Below are 18,824 nucleotides of genomic sequence, written 5' to 3' on the forward strand. Positions count from 1 at the left end.
CTGGGATCGATCGTAGCGCCACCAGTGGCTACTACCAGTTACGTCCCTTCTAAGCCTCTCCTATAGACCAATCAGATTCCACCTCTCGTATCACCTGCGTTTGCTTCACACAAAATGGTGGCGCCGAGTTAGGACGATCTGATCGATAATCAAGATCTATGTTGTGATAAAACGGGTCTTACATCGCGAAATGCATCAGATCAAGTGAGCACCTTGATTAAAAACATGAAAAGATTTGGAAAATATCTGCTGACAACTAGTTGGCGATGCACGTGCTTTGCAAATCCTGCAATCGACCGAAATCTACACGACAGTTTACGAACCGGATTTCGATTTCGGAGCACGATTTTGATTGGACTATGCATAGACTCGTTAGTCCAGCCAAAATGTAACTTCATAATACCAGCCTAGTTCGGCAAGGGTGGAAACTGAACTTTTATAGTCAGTAAACGCTCTTGCCTCGGGAAGATGAGGGGATACATGACAAGGAGGCTGTGTTACAATCTCATTAAAATCAGATCTTAGTTCTCGCTATCGCTAAACAAAGATCTGCGAACATCCCATTAAGGGTCACGTCAGAACTACCTTTCATCCGACCAATCAGAGCGTCGCTTACCAGATCATGAAAGTGACAGTCGGAATGTGTTTTCTAATCATGCAACCTCGAAAACGTTAACACGGGGTATTCCGAATGACAGTAACGGCCCGTACGACTGATTCCATCAAAATTATAGTCTATCTCTCACGTCCGTGGGACAAACATTCCAGAATGTATGTTTGTTCAGTTTTACAAAATTTTAATCGAGAACTGTGTCAACATATTTTTCAAACGTAGTCTGTAATGGAAGTCGCCAGGTTGAAACGAGTGCCGTATAGCTCTTGAAAGCTGGTTTCTAAATCAAGAAGTCAACTTCTTGTTTGTCCTTTCAGTGGTCGGTCAAAGTTCGTGAAAGGTCGTTCTGGCGTGAACCGTATGGGATGACCTCAGATCTTTGTAGCAGGAGGAACTTAGATCTGATTTTAATGAGATTTGCGGTGTTAAGGCTATCACACCCATTCATTGGTAGCTTTTGCACCTTTCAAACCCGTCCCAGAATGCCGGCAGACAGGATGATGAATATCTATCCCAAGCCCAGTTTGGCCAGAAGCCATTTTGATTGTCCCTACATACCCCAAGGCAGGACATTCCCTAGACTGGCACATATCTCTAAGGCAATGATTATTTTAATAGTTTAAATCATAATTCTTAGATTACAGAAAGACTGGCACCCCTTGTTCATCACTCAGAACAGACTTGAAGCAAGGCTAGACATACCCCTGGCAGAGAATCCAATGGGTCTTGAAACTTTTAAGATGGAGCATCAGTTTTCAGAATTTGTGCTCTACTTGAAATGAAAATACAAATCCCAATTCAAGGAATTTAAAGCTCATCCCTGGCGGAAGATAAATTGAATCGACCTCCATCCCATGTCTTTCTCGATACCAAACCAGCAGTAGAAATTGGCGCTAGTCCTGTAGTCCTTGCCAAACTGGCCAATAGTTAAGGTATCCTTAGGACTAGTAGAAAATTGCCATTTTTAAGGGTTTTGCTATATCTTATCATTATAAGGGCTAGAGAGCCAAAAATGTTAGTTTCTACCCCTGTAAACTAGAGTATTTGCACCTGTAGGGGAGGATAAGAGTGTTTGGCTAAGCACATAATTTGCACATTTACAAGGAATGGGATGACGATACAAATTATTGACATGCACATGGTCCAAGGAAACCAATGCTATCTGACCTAGCTCTTATATAGTTTCCCTTTTGTGTTGCTGTGTTGATTAGGTTTAAAAAAAAAAATGAATTGGTTCTCAGGCAATGACTTTTGAAAATAAAGTGTTTTTTTTGGGGGGGGGGGGGGGGGTTGGGGGGGGGGGGGGTTTGCTTGTACAAACCAGAGACCATAAAATAGATCTACTCAATTAAACAGTTGTGTACCTTCAACCTTGGAAAGGGCCTGCCTACATAACAAGCATACAAACTCCTGATCCCGCCATGGCCATAACACGAGATGTGCAGTAAAGCAGTGCGCATGTAAAGGGAAGTAACTGCGTGCTATATTGGATCACATTTTTTTAAAGTATTATGATATTTTAAAATCTTTTTGGGAAAATGGAAATGAAAATGAAACGTGCGGCAGACTTTATGATGATGCGGGCGGTGCCTACGAACCAAGACTATTATTTTTTAAGCCTTGTATAAAGCATTATAACAGTGGGCCAATAGATTAAAACTTTCATCCTCCTGATGTCACCATTAGGTCACCACTAGGTCACCATTAGGTCACATGGTCATCCACCCTCTGAGAGTGAGTGAGTGAGTGAGTGAGTGAGTGATTCACATCTTATATTACAAAGGCTTGAAGATTTTCATGTATGGTGCAATGAATGAAACGTAACTTTCTCATGATAATGGTCCAAATATCTGTTGATCCTCACTGTGATGTGAAGGTTGTTTAATTTGAATATCACACCATATGCCCTTATATATATAAATATCACAGGGTCACAGGGTTACGGATCAGACCTTAAAAATAGAAACTTCAGAAAAAAATGAAATCAGAATGATAAGGTCTTCTGTACCGCCCACAGTAAAGATCACTTTGACCACACAAAAAAAATCCATGTTGTCATGTTGAATTTTAATAGTATCGCTAAAATAGAAAAAGTGCCAATAAATTGGTCTTCTGAGGTAATACACTGTATTGTTTATATACAATATATTGTAATTATATTATATATGCTACTCAAAAGAAGTTAAGGAACACCTGATGCCAGACAGTTTAACAAATATGAAAGAATCGGGTGTTCTTTAACTTCTTTTGAGTAGTATAAATCACTTCATGATTTAATCAAAATGATTAAAGTATGTTTTTTTCTACTTATCACAATTATCACTCTAATACAACACACATCAGATACCTGATACAATAAATGAATACCTCAACACTGAAATAAAGCCTTTTTTCTGCAAAAGTTAGACATTCTGAAATTTCCTTCTTTAAGATATTATTTCAAAATAAAATTTCTTCCACTGGGAGAACAGAAATACCAGGTATATCAATAAATATGATTATAATGTTAGTTGTGTGAAGTTTGTTAACTCCTAGATATCCGGAGATTGTGGACTTAACTGATAAAAAATTTACAATTTCTTTTATCAGTAAAAACACGAACATTGAGGTTGTTCACAAAAATTAATAAAGATATTTATAGGAGGAAATGTCAGTGGAAAATCATTTTGTGAATTGAGTCGTAGAAGAAACAGGTCTCTCAGGACTCCATTGACCTTTCAAGTCCCCACAGGCAGGTGAGCTTCAGTACCTGCAATACTCTGGATAGATTCGTGGACGTCATGGTTAGTAATGTCTGGTGGAATTAATTATGGCGAGATTCATATGAAGATGAGATGATATTGATAAATTTGCACCAATCTCGTCAAGTCACAGAGCCATATCAATCGTATTTGTGATTTAGTCCATATGGTGCTGTTTTTATTTTAGAAATTTACGACTTGTGGTCGTTGTTTATCACACAATAAAACACTGCTGCACCCCTCATGGTTTATTCTCCCTTTAGTGTTTTATTGTACGATAAACAACGACCAAAGTCGTTTATTTCCTATATGAGATATCAACATTATGTCCTCTTTAAGGACGATGATAAAATGTACAAGCTTTTAAAAATATTTACCCAAATTTTAATAATGATGACTCCCTGAAGAGAATCTGACCTCGGACAAGTTGGTTTTACGAATAGGTGGGTTACGTTTGGTATTTCCCGCATATTCTCACAATCCTCACGTGAAATGAAAATCGAATTCACTTGATCCATTGACCGGGGTAATAATAGCGTAACACTATGAACATCCACTTGGTGAATGGAATTTGGCGCATTATAAATGCACATCATCATCATCATCATCATCATCATCATCATCATCATCATAATTATTATTATTATTATCATTATCATTATCATTATTATTGTTGTTGTTAATAGTGTAACACAATGAGCATCCACTTGGTGATTGGAATTTGGCGCATTATAAATGCACATTATATTATTATTGTTGTTGTTGTTGTTATTAACATAGACAGACTCAGGAAAGACATATTCACAACTACTTTTGATGTGGCTCTGTTAAAAAATGTGACATACACAATCTAAAAATACACCACTGTACATTTGCATACACTTGCATGAGTTGTTTTGTTCTGTAGCTGTGTCATGGTATTTCCCACTGTGATGGACGTATGATTACAAACAAGTTTTAGGGACTGGTCACGTATTTTTGGGGCCGGTGGGCCGGTGAGAGGGGGATCATGAAAAAATGACACACTAAAAGAGGGGGGATCGCCCAAAACTTATGACAACTGCATGGTGGGGGAAAGAAAAAAATGGCACAATTCTATTTTTTCATGTAACAAAATTATTAATTTGAACATTTTTAGGGACTGTCATTTATTAAAGGGAGGCGTGGCTGGTTGGTGGGTTATCATGATTTTTTTACATAAAATGAGGTAGGGGGGGTCATAAAAAATATTGCATAAAATTAGGTGAGTCAGCAAAATGTGATACAGTCCTATGACAAATCCACCCTCACCTATTATAAATGACCAGTCCCTTACAACCATGAAGACTACATACAAATGATATGCAAGAAAATAGTAGGTATGTTGTACAACTCTTTGCATATACAGAAACAATGAAGGCAACAATTAACTACTGAGACAAAACTGATTGTCAGCCATATTGGAATGGTTCCAGGGTTTCAAAATGATGTTACAGGCAGTATTTTTTTCTCATCAGCTTCAGGAAATGATAGCAGTGGCTGTGACTATCAAAAAGACTTATGACAATTTGTAAACCAATTTGGTACCGGTACCGGTACTTTGTGTAGGAATGTCATAAAAAAATTACAATTCATTGACCCCTAGATATATATATACTAGGCAATTTTCTTTTCCTTGATTCATCGATCCGTCCACACTTTCTCATACCGGAATACCGGTACCAAAACCGATTAAGAGAGCTTTGCCACTTATATTTTCCAACAAATCCCAAAAGCAGGTCGATAATGAAATAGAAGTAACTCTTTTATGTGTCATTTTAAGAAAAATTTCAAGGAGCATGTTTTAATTGTTTATTTATCCTACCAAACATGAATTGTCAATAAACATACTTGTAAAAGGCCATGTAGACTGTATGCTTCCTTTATAAACATGCATTTTATTTTGGTTTTAAGTTTCAGGAACTTTCAAAGTTGTCTGTGAAAACCGCATCGTACATGTAGCCATTGTTTGAATATTTATTAATCGATATCGAGATAAAGTACCAACTCATCTGAATTTAATATTGATTAGAAAATCAAAATCAGCCAGTAAAATCATTTTGAAATCCCTGATACAGGCCTCCCAAAGAAAAAATCTAACGTGTTAAAAAACATAGACATGTTTCTTCTATTTGTCTTTTCTGCACACAAACGTATTAAATAGCAGAATATGAGTAGATTTTGTACTCTAAAACTAGTCGACAACATATCCAGAAAATGTTGATAAGCAGCACTAGAATTGTATATCATTATTTTGTGGAATACATTGTCAACTCGTACTAAAAACTAGAGACTAGTTTTAGCATGAAAAATCTACTCATATTTCTGCTAGTCAATATTTATTGTACAAAATGACAAACAGCATTCATATTTATGTTTGGGAACACACGTTAACGTTTTTTGGGTAGGCCTATGATAGATATGTTCATACCACAGTCTGTTATCACAAAACACATCTCATAATACCGAACTCTACTCTGCATCATTTTCTGGAGAGACCTTGACCTTTGCTAGGTTGGACTGGACAAGAACATGCTCCTTGCAAGGCACAGGAGCAACTAGCTGTCATATCCTGAGTTTCCGACACGCGGACACACATTCCAGCCTTGTGACACGCCAGCAGAATCGTGCCATTTGCTGAGCCATTGTAGTGGTCTGTTTTCTCATGACAAGGTCTGTTTTGCCGAGGTTTATGATCCTGCTGTGCATTTATTGTGTGGTTAGCAGCGCCCCCTGGTGTTAACGGCGAAGCACTCTTTGATGTTGGAGGAAGTTTCTTGGCACTGTTGCACTGTTCCTCAGGGTCGTCATCTTCATCGATGAAGCGGATGTCACTCAGACTGTTGCTAAGTCCCCGTTTCACTGTAAACAAGATCATAACTGTGTTTTACACATAGCAAAACTCAATCTCATTAAAATCAGACTTTAGTTCTCGCTACCGCTGAACAAAGATCTGAGGACATCCCATTAGGGGTCATGTCAGAACGACCTTTCATCCGACCAATCAGAGCATCACTTACCAGATTATGAAAGTGACAGTCGGAATGGGATTTCTAATCATGCAACCTCGAAAACTTTATTCCCAACGATAGTTACGGTTTTAACAACTGAATCCATACACTCTAGACCATCTATTAGCCATTCCAGAATGTTCTTTTGTTCAGGTTTCAAATTTGTAATCGAGAATTTGTCAAAATATGTTTCGAAGCGTAGTCGCCAATTTGAAATTAGTGCCATAAAGCTCGAGAAAGCTGCCTTCTGACTGGTCATTCCATTGTCGGTCAAAGTTCGCGCAAGGTCAGTCTGACATGACCCATAATGGGATGTCCTCAGATCTTTGTTTAGCGGTAGCTAGATCTAAGATCTGATTTTAATGAGATTGCGCAAAAATATATAGGATGACTTGTTTACATTTAATATCACATGGAACCTGCGCGTCTGCTGGATGATTAGATCATTAGTGTTATACACAAAGCAAAAGACCTGTGAAGATCTGGGGTAGAATACGTCTTCAGCAACCCATGCTTGCCATAAAAGGCGACTGTGCTTGTCGCACCAAAAGGCAGGGTGGTGCTGATATTTCAGTATTATATTAAAAGTGTATGGGGAGATGCTAATTGCATCAATTGTTGGAACTAGAAAATTTCCTCAAAATCTGATTATTTGTGAGTCTTTACTCATCAGTATATTCTACAAGTCAACATGAATGTTTCAACAGACATAATGTGTGAAGCACTTCCATTGGTTTATTGTAAACTGTTACCATCAAGTCCCTCGCTGTCTAGGTCATCCTGGCTTCATGACAAGCAAGACCATTTGATACTTTTAGGGATTTTCTGAGGTCAACACAGAGGTTTGTTTGTTTGTTTGTTTGTTTGTTTAAGGTCAACACAGATGTTTGTTTTTGGTTGTCTGTTTTGTTTGTTTGTTTGTTTGTTTGTTACCAATTCGAGCCCTGATCTTCACAGGGTTCTACACCAGTGTCCGAAAGAACAGCCAGCCCGCTGACCCGTGGCTGGTAACTTTTCTGTCGGGCTGCATAAAATTTTCCTCCACAGCCCGAATGTCTGGCAGACTAATTACGTTTTCAGTTTTATTATAACTCCTGGTAGATTCTCAAGTGATTGTTTGCATTATTTCTACTGAATCAAGACTTGATTTGTCTCTTACTTTTCGCGAATTTTCAATATTTATAACGTATGAGTTTCGGCAGATAACTTTGAAGATGGGCAGACAACATTTATGAGTCACATGCCCTTCGTCTTGTTGGGTCAACACAGAGGTAACTTTCAATATGCTAAACATCATCTGTTAAAGTGCCATGTATTCCATGCCATGTGTCACACTGTCAACATCAAGTCTGACCTTTGCTCTCCTGTTCTTCATTGAAGTTGCTGTCCAGTTCGTCCTGACTGCAGGTGATCTGGTTGAAGGTGGCAGCGAGGTTGGCGCCGCTGCTTGAAATATGCAGACTGTGCAGATCACAGCAAGACTGCACACACCTGCAGCAGAAGCAATCATGTAGCGGTAGAACAGGAGACAACTTTAGATATGATGTCCTCTATATCTCCTGCTTCAAAATTGCCTGGGTTTGGACAACCTGACTAGAACCCAACGTAAATGATATTTTAATACTTGTTACCTGGGATTATAATTTTTCAAAATTTCAAGGCAGTGATTATAAGGTGAAATTCTCCTTACATGACTTATCTCCCTTTTCAGTCCAGGATCCACAACTCTGGTTTTGGCTCAGTTGACCCAGGATCTCATAAAGCTACTCCAATTCATGATTAAACTTTCCAAAAGTTGTGGACACAAATGTATGAAAATATAATACCCTGAGAAATTAGTGAAAAATTATTTTTTAAATATGATATGCTGTTCATGATTTTGTTCTGGTTTGAAAGTGGAATTCAAATATCATTATCAGAAACCAAGTCACCTAACGAAACAAACACGACTAGTTCACCTGCTATAAACACCCACCACTAGGGCGACTGCTATACACACCCAACACTAGGACTATACTCAGCAAACAACCAGGGCTATACACACCCACCACTAGGGCTATACACACCCACCACTAGGGCTATACACACTCACTGCTAGGGCTACAAACACCCACCACTAGGGCTACACACACCCACCACTAGGTCTATACACATCCCCCACTAGGGCTATACACACCCACCACTAGGTCTATACACACACTCACCGCTAGGGCTATACACACCCACCACTAGGGCTATACACACCCACCACTAGGACAATCCCCAGCCACCACTAAGACTATACACACCAACCACTAGGGCTATACACACCCACCACTAGGGCTATACACATCCACCACTAGGGCTATACACACCCACCACTAGGGCTATACACACACCCCACTAGGGCTATACACACACCCCACTAGGGCTATACACATCCACCACTAGGGCTATACACACCCACCACTAGGGCTATACACACCCACCACTAGGGCTATACACACCCACCACTAGGGCTATACACATCCACCACTAGGGTTATACACATCCACCACTAGGGCTATACACACACCCCACTAGGGCTATACACACACCCCACTAGGGCTATACACATCCACCACTAGGGCTATACACACCCACCACTAGGGCTATACACATCCACCACTAGGGCTATACACACCCACCACTAGGGCTATACACACCCACCACTAGGGTTATACACATCCACCACTGGGGCTATACACACCCACCACTAGGGCTATACTCGCCCACCACTAGGGCTATACCCACCCGAGCCGGGGAGTCTTGAGATTCTGTTCCTGTTGGAAGAGAAGGATCATCTTGCTGGTGCTGGGGCTGCCACGTCGGCCGGCCAGCCAGTAAGTCTTCTGCTGGCCTTTACCCTGAAACACCAAGGTTTTGTAATTAATATCTTTTCACATACCAATCCAAAATTTCTGATTTCATACCTCAGCAGATCTCCGGTTCCACTTTTGTGTTCTAGGCCTGCTCTGTACATTTACAGAGACACAGGGAAGTCCATATAAAATAAGCAAGAAAATTAAAAAATTCTAGAAGAAACACGTATGAAATATTCATATCCCCGCCAACATGACATGTCCAGTTGCGTGCAAGGCAGGAAATATTGTAAGGTTTTCAAGCTCTGCTCTGGAAACGAGCACTACCACCATTGTTAGTCTAAATCAAAGTGGTTGCTATGGAAACTCGAAAGATCCCAAATTATCAAAAGGCACCAGTTTACCACTAGACCTATCTATGTGCAAAGTTTGGGGAAGATACAAGCACTACCACCATTGTTAGTCTAAATCAAAGTGGTTGCTATGGAAACTCGAAAAATCCCAAACTATCAATAGGAACCGGTTTACAACTAGACCTATCTATGTGCAAAGTTTGGTGAAGAAATATGGAATGGTTTTCAAGATCTGCTCCGGAAAGCAGCACTGTCACCATTACCGACCTATCTATGTGCCAAGTTTGGTTAAGATATCTCTCCTGCTTTTGGATTTGCTGCTTTGGAAATGAAACGTCCATTGGGGGAGTATTAACCAGAGAATAATCCTCCATAAAACTACACCTGGACAGGCAGTCCATGGGAAGGACATGTGCGCTGGATGATATGCTAATAGAAGGTGCACAACAACATGTTTTGTTTGTTTATTTGTTTGTTGTTTAATGCCACTCTCAGCAATATTCCAGCTATATCAAACAAGTCAGCGAGCCTGACCACCCGATCCCGATAGTCGCGTCTTACGACAAGCATAGTCGCCTTTTACGGCAAGTATGGGTTACTGAAGACCTATTCTACACCAGATCTTCACGGGTCGCACAGCTACATGAAGAATGAAGACTTTAAATCAATTCAATATAAATTTTAGTCCAAGAACAATATCATGTTTAGAGTTGATTAGGCAGCATTTTACATAGAAAAAGGTAGGTTAACCTCACAGGCAATGACTACATTCATGCTACAACTGTCCAGGGAGACCTACTGGCAGATAGTCCAAGCATCCATCACACATTCAGGTGAGAGCTGGCATTCCGTGATGATCATTCATCTAAGGACAATGCACACTTGAAGCCTTTATGACCACATGTTTTATCCACTTTTTGCACATCTTCCTGAGGCAAGGGCATTAACTGACTATAAAAGTCCAGTTCCCACCCTTGCCAGACTAGACTGCAATTTATGACATCCATTTCATAAACAACATGGATTTCAAATTTTCAACATGCAGATTTCGGTCAACTTCAGGATTTGCAAATCATGTGTACCGTCAACTGGATGTGGACAGATATTTTGCAAATGTTTTTGGTCAAGGTGCTCAAGTGATTTGATGCACCTCATAGGGTAACACATTTTATTAAAACAGATTTGATTATCGATCAGATTGTCTTGACTGGGCACCGCCATTTTGTTTGAAGCAAATGCAAGTGATGTTCAGATCTGATTGTCAATAAGAGAGGCATAGAAGGGACATAACTCGTAATAGCCACTGATGGCGCTATGATTGAGCCCAGGAATTCCAGCCTAGTTCAGCAAAGGTTGAAATTGGACTTTCAAAGTCAGCCGACATCCTTGCCTCTGGAAAATGCTACTTGCAAGGCACAGGGTTCTTTTACGCCACTTTTAGCAATATTTCATCCATTTCCCAGGGGACACCAAAAATAAATTGACTATCGTACCCATACATGGAATCAAACACGGTCTCCAGTGTGGCAAGCTAACACCACGGGGCCACCCAACTGCCCAAACAACTGCAACATTTGTTGCATTAGTAGATTTCTGTTTCCTATCAAACATTTTTCAGGATAGCTCTTGTTTGTTTGTTTGTAATATTCCAGTTTTATGTCAGTGGTTTGTAAATAACTGAGTCTGGACCAGAGAATCCAGTGGTCGACATTGTGAACAACAATCCTTGCAATTGGGGGACAAGGACACGCTATCAACCAAGTCAGTGATCCTGACCACCCAGTCAAGTTCATCGCCTGTTATGAGTGAGTGCGTGAGTAGGGTTTTACGCTGCTTTCAGCATTATTCCAGCATTATTTCAGCATTATTCCAGCATTATTCCAGCAATATCCCGACGGGGGACACCAGAAATGGGCTCGCCTCTCATGACCAGCATAGATTTCTGGGGACCAATTCTAAACTAGAATCCCCACTGAGGTATTCAGAACAGTTTACCTAATTACCGTTAATGTTCCCTTATGAAAACAAACAATTTTTGCAGAATATATTTGGTCCAGTAAGAATCAGGTGGTTCGTTTCCATGGAAACCATTCTGTAGGAAGTACCAAATACACATGTAGCAACATTCTACAAATAACAAACAATTAACAGCAGCTGGCTGAACCAAACCCTGGAAGGGTTAATGAAATGCGTGCCCCACTCGAGGGTTAACACAGGTGTTAGTAACCACAATGGCCTCCACCACGGTGCAGGAAGTGTCATCAACATGTTATCCTATACACGTAAACAAGTCGTCATCTCGGCCATGTTTTTCTACCTGACGGATATTGTCCAAGGAGATCGTTGTTGACTTTAATCTTTGCAAACGAAAACACACAGCCATGTTAGGAATTATAGTTTGGTACTGGAACCACATGGTACAGAAGCACTGGACACAAGTCGGTATCGGCCACAGCTGGTTGGTTTGCTGCAAATATTGTTGTTTCATGGCTTAAGGTTATATTTGTTTGAGATATTTATTATTTATGAACACAGTATTGTAAATCAAGAAAATAATGTGGGCTTGAAATTAATGCCAAAAATGTGAATGTCCATTGCTCACATTAATGTAGTGACACATTTTTATCTGGACATACTGCAGTATATTACCGTATTCAACCCAATAAGCGCCCATGTCCCAATAAGCCCCCCCCCCCCCCCCCCCCACTAGTTCCGGAAATTCTATAGTAATTTTTTCGTTTTAAATGAAAATTGTACGGGAACCGAGGTTTCCGGATATTTGAAGTCCGTATAAGCGGGACATGACTGTATTCTGTTTATTTTAGATATTTGTGACTTAAGGCTTACTGATGAATTTACGCCAATTTGACTCTGAATTAGCCCACCCCTTCTGTCTTTATTTTAAGCGCCCTGGGCGCTTATTGGGTTGAATACGGTATTTAACAAAGCTCACAATGAACAATGTAATTGAGTGCTAGATTTGGACATTGTTCCTCATCAAGTGTGGTCTGTTTGTTTACCCAAGTTGATCAAGCAGTTACTACAGTCGACAACCATGTATGACAGCATATATGTTCTTCCTAACCTATCAGATAATGTCATAATTACAAGCAAAACACGACTCATCATCTTCAAAAGGCAAGGTCGTTAACTGACTGTAAAAGTCCAGTTTCCACCCTTGCCGAACTAGGCCTGACCACCCGATCCCATTAGTCGCCTCTTACAACAAGCATAGTCGCCTTTTGCGGCAAGCATGGGTTGCAGAAGACATATTCTACCCCGGATCTTACTACTCCCGAGGCAAGGGAGTTAACTGACTATAAAAGTCCAGTTTACATCCTTACCGAACTGGAATTTCATCCTTGCAGAACTGGAATTTCTGGGCTTGCTCGTAGTGCCATCAGTGGCTATTATGAGTTATGTCCCTCCTAATGACCTATCAGATTCCACCTCTTATATCACTTGCATTTGCTTTAAACAAAATGGTGGTGCCCCGTGAAGACGATCTGATCTCTAATCAAGATCTATGTTGTAATGAAACAGGTCTTACTTTGAGAAGTGCATCAAATCACATTAACACCTTGATTAAAAACAAGAAAAGATTTAGAAAATTTCTGTTGACGGCATAGCCTAGTTTGGCAAGAGTGGAAATTGGACTTATAACTCCCTTGCATCTGGAAGATGACTACTCACCTTGGAACCATGTGAGGTAAAGCAAAAGGAATTGAACCTGGTACCTGTAGTCTTCATCGGTGACCCGACTCATTTGAATACTGTAAATTGTGAAATAAAAAATGCGTCTCCAAAAGAATGCGACCGCTGGCCCCTAGCCAAAAATCTGACTCAATATGAATGTGACACCCCCTGCTCTCAAGCATCAGTGGATTTATATTTTAAGAAAATGTCCTCAGTCAGGTTTACAGGAGAATCCTCACCTTAATCCAACCTTACATTAATCCAAACACACACCAAATAGCACCGCTTATTAGCGCTGAGTAGTGTACTTCCGCTAAAACAATACATGCGCGTTGGCTCGTGTCAGCCTTTGATGCAGTCGCAAAGAACAAAGACACAGTGTTGCGTGGGCGGCGTCTGTCTGGACTTGCAGGTGTGATCAGTGATGACATAAGCGAGTAGAACTCTTGTCTTGACCCCAGCAGTGACAATTCACAGGATGTAATTAGTGTTTGAATGACATTGTTTATATACTTATTACAATGTTATGAAGACAGGATCAACAGGATTTAAACTTTATGTTGAGTTTCTGAATGTCTGTGTTTACGTATGTAGCAGGGCGTGGAGTCATCTCACAGATGACATCCTACCTTGTCAGCTTGCTGTTGGGGTTAACCTCTTTGGTCATGTGGACAAGGCATCCGACCTCAGATCAGAAGGTCTGTGGTTTGAATCCCATCACAGGACACGGAAATTTTATGGCCACTATATTGGCGCCCAACGTTTGGTCTGAGCACGTTCATATTTTATTTGAGTAAAATAAGTCTCATTATCCTACGATGCGGCCTGGGACATGCCTTCTGTTTACGGGAAAGTATGTAGCAGGGTGTGAAGTCATCCCACAGATGACATCCTTACCTTGTCAGCCTGCTGATGGGGTTAACCTCTTTGGTCATGTGGACAAGGCATCCGACCTCAGATCAGAAGGTTCGTGGTTTGAATCCCATCATGGGACTCAGAAATTTTATGGTCGCTACAGGTATCCATATACATATGTATATATGTAACCATGCCGATGTAAGCATTTCCTACCCAACTGTTGATTACCAGCTTGATAACAGTACTAGCATCTGGACCAAAAGAACAAAAGGAGCTGAAATTATAAGTCCACTTTTTCTCCGTTTATGGTTGAATTATGCAAAGTGTATCTTTTTTTATTTAGAATCTGTCATATTCTTTGAATAGGATACCTATCATAAAATAAAGTTTTCCTGCAACTGAAACCATTCAAATATGTTCAAGAATATTGCTTTAATATTTATCAAATATTTTATGCTTTATTACATAAATGTAAACAGTGTTATAAATAGCTACTTGCAATGATTCTATGGCCAGTCATAGTTTAGTAAAAGTGTAATTAGTTTATTTAGAGTTATTTATAGAAATAGTGTAATTTAGTATAGTTAGTGTCTAAATTAAAATTTGAATTTTCACAATATAATACACAATTTAGAAAAAATAATTATTGACTGAAATGTCAACAATTAATCTTTGTCAGATGGCTCATTTTCTCCTTCTCCAGCACTGCGAAGTGTTGATTGTTGTTCTAGCTGAAAGATTTTAGCGTGGAGATTTAATTGTCTGTATGTGATGATGAACAGAAGGCGATTCATTGTGCACAGATGCACTTCATTTCCTATTTACGTGTCCTTTAAACATTACATTAAGGCAAAATATGTATTATTTCGTAAATTCTAAATGATAATTCATATTTAACGACTGTAACAAATCTTGAAATTTTGAAATCAGTGCACAGTTTTATTCCATCTTCTTGCCGATTTAGAGATTTTGTCTGAGATGTTGGCTTTGCTATGTGGTACTGCAATGTTGTTGTTCTGAATGTAAATAATAACGTAGCAGTAGTAATGAAAGATAATCCAGTAATTAAACATTTACAGAACAATACTTATCTTTAATGTCAATTATATAATGTATTCTATTTCTCATGTCACTTTCAAAACATTGTAATTTGTATATGTATCATGTTTGGGAGAGGCATTCAGATAAGCAAAATTTGCTTGTTTGCCAATCCCTCCACTTTATGTTTATATCACAATGTCATTTAGAAAGTGGTCAAATGTAACAAACGTTATATCTGGGATAACACTTTCTTAGTAAAGTACAGATTCTAGTACTTTTTGGGGTTGAGTCCGATCGGGGATTCGTACCCACACTGCCAGAGTGAGGCACCTAATCGCAAGCAAACAAAGTAAGCGATCTAACCCAGTCAGCCACCGAGGCTTCCATAAAATGAAAGCCTGACAATTCTAATTGTGACTAATTCTAAACTGAGTGAGTGTGAGTGAGTTGGTTTTAACGCCGCTTTTAACAGTATTCCAGTTATATCACGGCGTGTCAGTTTAATGTGGGAGGAAAGCCCAAAGTGATGCAGGTCTCAGACGTTTACCACTTCGGTGAAACCCACGAGCACGGGTATGGTGCTGACAAACCTAGAAACATAAACGGGGCGAACCGGGATTTGAACCCACAATCATAGGTTTCTGGCGTGCCAAAGGGACGCAACCCTGCACAGCGCATCGCGGCAGCTTAAACGACTGGGCCACCCGTGCCCCCAATTCTAAACTGAAATACAATCTCATAGTTTGAAAACTATTTTCCTGAAACTTTAATAACCTAGGAGTATGTATGGCTATAGAAATACTTTCCAGAACTCTTAGTCCCTTACACTACGTCACCAAGCTTACAGAGATACTGGTTGCTGCACATTCTCAGTCTGTTAGCATACAGGGGACATATTCACAAACTTTTAAGTCTTTTTAAACAGTTTCTAGTGATTCATCCCAACACAGGTCATAAAACATGACTCAGTGAAACATTTATCTGTGTCCACTAAGCAGAAAATGGGTACCTGGTAGGATGAGATGAGATACCATGGCGTGAATACTCCCCATGGAATTGAGTAGGCAGCATGAATCCATAGAAACAATTACCACGGACAAACATCATATCCAATGGATTGTGATAAATAATAATACTGTATTCAACGTAATAAGCGCCCAAAAAACAGATTTGAAAGATTGTAAATTTCGTAGTTTATACTGACAGCCTGAAATGATACAAAAGAAAAGTATGTGCGTATCTTACATGAAGGATATATTTTCCAGAATTTAATTGCCCATAATTAAGGGTGCATATAACACAAGAGTGGGTATCATACACGAACAAATAAGTATTGTATACATCAATCGGAAGGGGTGCTAATTGGGGTTCTTCACTAGCTAATAAATTAGCAAATATTGCCGTGGGCGCTTATCAGAGCAGGGCGCTTATAACGTCGAATACGGTAGAAATAATAATATAAAAAATTAAATAATAATAATATAATAATAATAATAACCCCCAATTATCATTTCAATATGTTAACAAACAGCAGAGCTGAGACCACTTCGTGAACATGGGCAGTTGTATTTCATTTCTTATTCTATCCTCGTACAACAACTTGTTATTGCTAAACATCAGGCCTTCATTGTGCTATTGCGCAGATCTCTCCATTGTTTACTTTGTTTATCTTCCGAGTAAACACGCAGAGTGAAACATTTCATACCCGTTGAGCTGTTTGTTTACATATCGTTGGGCATTCATGTTTACAACAATGAATATGATTTTATTACCTGGTAAGCATGATTTTTTTAAAAGTTAATAATGGAAAAAGGTCATCATTCATGTTTCCGACTGGCTTTGTATTTTCCATGAATGTAGATCAGGCGTTAGATCATGCTGAATGCATGCCAACTATGCAAAGTAAATAAAATTATACTACTTAAGAATGTAGTTGCCTGTAAAAATGAATTCTTCATATGACTTTCTTCCATTGTATTGTATGGGGTGCTGTGACTGACCATGTCTGACCTCAGCGGAGGGTCATTGGTGCCTCGGTGGGAGTCGAGGCCACACAGAAAATATTACTGTTTCAGAAAACATCTACATTACGTTTTGATTTAAAGGGGGACTTGGGTGGCCCCGTGGACAGGGTGATGGGACAGGATCAGTTGAACCCTGGCTCCCTGAATCAAGGGTTACAAAAGAAGTGGAAAACATCTACGACCTGTGTCATTTGTTTGAATTCTTTTCCACTTTAAGTTGACATGCAGTGATATGAATGAGTCCATCTTCCTGAGGCAAGGGAGTTAGCTAACTATGAAAGTCCAGTTTCCATCCTTGCCAAACTAGCCTGCAATTATGGTTTTGGTATGTTGTTTAACGCCGCACTCAGCAATTTTCCAGCTATATGATGGCGGTCTGTAAATAATCGAGTCTGAACCAGACAATCCAGTGATTGATATCATGCGCATCGATCCTTGCAATGTTGGATCGATGACATGCATCAACCAAGTCAGCGAGCCTGACCACCCGATCCTGTTAGTCGCCTTTTACGACAAGCTTAGTCGCCTTTTACGGCAAGCATGGGTTGCTGAAGATGTATTCTACCCCGGATCTTCACGGGTCCCTGCAATTATGGAGTTATATTTAGTTATATATTGGCTGGACTAATAAGTCTATGCATAATCCAATCAAACATCGAGTTCGTTAACTGCCATGCAGATTTTGGTCAATAGCAGGATTTGCAATGCATGTGTACCGCTAAGTCAGTGTCAACAAATATTTTCCAAATCTTTTCGTGCTTTTAACCAAGGTGCTCATGTGATTTGGTGTACTTCGCGAGGTAAGACCTGTTTTATCAAAATGAAGATTTTTATTATCAACCAGTTTGTCTTGACTTGGTGCCGCCATTCGTTTGAAGCATAATGCAAGTGATATGAGAGGTGGAATCTAATTGGTCAATGGGACGGACATAGAAGGGATATAACTTGTAATAGCCACTGCGACCAAGCCCAGAAATTCCAGCCGAGTTCGGCAAGGGTGGAAACTGGACTTTCACAGTCAGTTAACTCCCTTGTCTTGGGAAGATGGATTGAGTGCTGTACCAAACAACATTAAACCAAGCATTAAACCCAGTATGAAACCCAGTTCCCGTACTCATTTAAATACTGAAATCAACACAAGTAGTAGCCTGGATATTTGACCAAGTCAGAGCATATATTACTTGAATTTTGTGAATTATTATTTCCAGTAGATTTTCGCATTGGTCATTTGTCAAAAATAGACAAAGCTACCATATTTTCTTGGTTGGTTGGTTGGTTTGTTGTTTAACGCCGCACTCAGCAATATTCCAGCTATATGACGGCGGTCTGTAAATAATCGAGTCTGGGCCAGACAATCTAGTGATTGATATCATGAGCATCGATCCATGGAATTGGGATCGATGACATGCATCAACCAAGTCAGCGAGCCTGACCACCCGATCCCGTTAGTCGCCTTTTACGACAAGCATAGTCGCCTTTTACGGCAAGCTGAAGACCTATTCTACCCTGGAATCTTCATGGGCTTCATATTTTCTTGAGTATAGTGTGCACCCCATTCTAGCGGATTCAGTATTTTGGAGAAAAAAAAATTGAATGTCAAGCACAGAAACAAAATACACCGTAGATCTA

The 18,824-nt window shown here is 39.8% G+C and overlaps 1 protein-coding gene across 1 annotated transcript in view; it reads right to left on the reverse strand.

The window, feature by feature from the left end:
• Positions 1–4,012: 4,012 nt before the first annotated feature.
• The window catches only part of LOC124138174 (soluble guanylate cyclase 88E-like), a 199,678-nt gene continuing 184,866 nt past the window's right edge, over positions 4,013–18,824 (reverse strand). Inside the window, exons 11-13 of the mRNA XM_048386081.1 lie at positions 9,156–9,268; positions 7,738–7,874; positions 4,013–6,234 (exon numbers count right to left, since the gene is read on the reverse strand). Coding sequence (XP_048242038.1) covers positions 5,855–6,234; positions 7,738–7,874; positions 9,156–9,268 — 630 coding nt within the window. The 3' untranslated portion in view covers positions 4,013–5,854. The remainder of the gene's footprint in view (positions 6,235–7,737; positions 7,875–9,155; positions 9,269–18,824) is intronic.

This window comes from Haliotis rufescens, unplaced genomic scaffold (genome assembly GCF_023055435.1).
Source record: "Haliotis rufescens isolate VD_foot unplaced genomic scaffold, xgHalRufe1.0.p SCAF_6, whole genome shotgun sequence".
In the NCBI taxonomy this organism is placed as follows: Eukaryota; Metazoa; Mollusca; class Gastropoda; order Lepetellida; family Haliotidae; genus Haliotis; species Haliotis rufescens.